General features: G+C 57.0%; 1 protein-coding gene across 1 annotated transcript; it reads right to left on the bottom strand.

Moving 5' to 3' along the window:
* Nucleotides 1-405: 405 nt before the first annotated feature.
* On the bottom strand, nt 406-2209 carry LOC123766871 (mediator of DNA damage checkpoint protein 1-like). Its single transcript, XM_069337590.1, has 2 exons — nt 2121-2209; nt 406-1972 (listed from the first exon to the last, which is right to left on the bottom strand). The coding sequence occupies exons 1-2, from the start codon at nt 2207-2209 to the stop codon at nt 406-408; spliced, it is 1656 nt and encodes a 551-aa protein (XP_069193691.1).
* Between the last annotated feature and the right edge of the window lie 224 nt (nt 2210-2433).

Raw genomic sequence — 2433 nt, 5'->3', positions numbered from 1 at the left:
GCTGCCATCAGTAGGTCACAATACTGCAGTTCGTTTGATCAGGAGTCATTTCCTCTTGGTCTTTTTGTATGATGGTGTTCCTTGTCTGTTGTTGGTATGTTGACGTCACCTTCAGAGGGGCGCCATACTCGGGTCCATATTATATGCTTTAATTAAGGCTTTTTGGTCTACTCTGGTTACAGTCTCCTTGCCGTTTGTGTGTGATCGTCAGGTCTATCACATCGAGAACATCCAATGGAGAGGCTGGGTACCACATGTTGAACAGGATGAATCTGCGAGGGGTAGACAAGTCTTCTGTGTTCACTTCTCTGAACGAGTCTTGGTGTAGCTGTATCGGTAAAGCCATCTGAGCTTTCTATGATTTAGTCACGAACTGGTACTTGGAATTCCGCCAGTCTGGGATCTTCATTTCACGTAGCCATCTTGAGGGACACATAGGGGGTTGAATAATTTCCCTTTGGTCACGTAGGGGTTGAGAAATTTCGGGGTTGCTGGTCTATCAATTTCTTCAGGTTCCTTTGCTGTCGTCAGGACTGGGTCAGTCATTTGTGTGACTGGTGGTGGTGGTTGACTTGCAGGTTCGGTGACAGGTGTTATGATCGGTGGGGAAGCTGCCGAAGTGCTGGTGCTTGCCGGGTCCGGGTTGACAGGTGCTGCAGGTGTAGGGTCGGCCTCTGGTTGAGTAGAGCGGTCGGTAAACATTGCCTCTGGTATCACAAAGGTCGGAAGTTTGTTCACCTTGTACAGGTCATTCAGTATTCTGTACCGTCGTTTGAGGTCTTCCTCTGAGAGTTCCGTGGCGAAGTGTATCAGAGCTACAACAGTGCTGTCAGGGGTGGCTGGTGGCGGCGTGAGTGACGACGGCTGCTGGTGGCGGCGTGAGTGACGACGGCTGGCTGGTGGCGGCGTGAGTGACGATGGCTGGCTGGTGGCGGCATGAGTGGCGACGGCTGGCTGGTGGCGGCGTGAGTGGCGACGGCTGGCTGGTGGCGGCGTGAGTGACGACGGCTGGCTGGTGGCGGCGTGAGTGGCGACGGCTGGCTGGTGGCGGCGTGAGTGGCGACGGCTGGCTGGTGGCGGCGTGAGTGGCGACGGCTGGCTGGTGGCGGCGTGAGTGACGACGGCTGCTGGTGGCGGCGTGAGTGACGACGGCTGGCTGGTGGCGGCGTGAGTGACGACGGCTGGCTGGTGGCGGCGTGAGTGACGACGGCTGGCTGGTGGCGGCGTGAGTGACGACGGCTGGCTGGTGGCGGCGTGAGTGACGACGGCTGGCTGGTGGCGGCGTGAGTGACGACGGCTGGCTGGTGGCGGCGTGAGTGACGACGGCTGGCTGGTGGCGGCGTGAGTGACGACAGCTGGCTGGTGGCGGCGTGAGTGACGACGGCTGGCTGGTGGCGGCGTGAGTGACGACGGCTGGCTGGTGGCGGCGTGAGTGACGACGGCTGGCTGGTGGCGGCGTGAGTGACGACGGCTGGCTGGTGGCGGCGTGAGTGACGACGGCTCGCTGGTGGCGGCGTGAGTGACGACGGCTGGCTGGTGGCGGCGTGAGTGACGACGGCTGGCTGGTGGCGGCGTGAGTGACGACGGCTGCTGGTGGCGGCGTGAGTGACGACGGCTGGCTGGTGGCGGCGTGAGTGACGACGGCTGGCTGGTGGCGGCGTGAGTGACGACGGCTGGCTGGTGGCGGCGTGAGTGACGACGGCTGGCTGGTGGCGGCGTGAGTGACGACGGCTGGCTGGTGGCGGCGTGAGTGACGACGGCTGGCTGGTGGCGGCGTGAGTGGCGACGGCTGGCTGGTGGTGGCGTGAGTGGCGACGGCTGGCTGGTGGCGGCGTGAGTGACGACGGCTGGCTGGTGGCGGCGTGAGTGGCGACGGCTGGCTGGTGGTGGCGTGAGTGGCGACGGCTGGCTGGTGGCGGCGTGAGTGGCGACGGCTGGCTGGCTTGGTTGAGTGGTGTCGTCTGGCAACCCGCTCTCGCACAAGACAGCACATATATGACTTAACGCTTATATGACTTAACGCTTATATTCATTATTTTGCTTATGAATTAGTACATATGTGGTATATTCCCAGTTATATTTTTCTCAAGAGCCAAACTCTTCCTCACGTACCAATTTACGTCTCACAGTTCCCGTCCATTGCTGTAGACAGCAGAATAGTCGTGATTGGTTCAATTATAATGAAAATTGTAGTTTTCAGGTCCCCCATGGGTTGAGAAATTTACCTACTATTGTCCATACTCTTAGAATATTACAGATCAGCTATATCCTATTGAAGGTTCGTAGTTTTGTTTTGAGAAATAGTAGTTGTTCTTAATAAATTATAATAAGCACTATAAATTATTACATAGAATAATATTTTGTAGGAACGTCTACAGAAAACGATGTTACGTTGGAATGTCTATGGGGGTAAACTACTGCAAATAGGATAGT

This window comes from Procambarus clarkii, chromosome 5 (assembly GCF_040958095.1).
Source record: "Procambarus clarkii isolate CNS0578487 chromosome 5, FALCON_Pclarkii_2.0, whole genome shotgun sequence".
NCBI lineage: Eukaryota > Metazoa > Arthropoda > Malacostraca > Decapoda > Cambaridae > Procambarus > Procambarus clarkii.
This window is presented reverse-complemented; position numbering and strand designations above follow the sequence as displayed.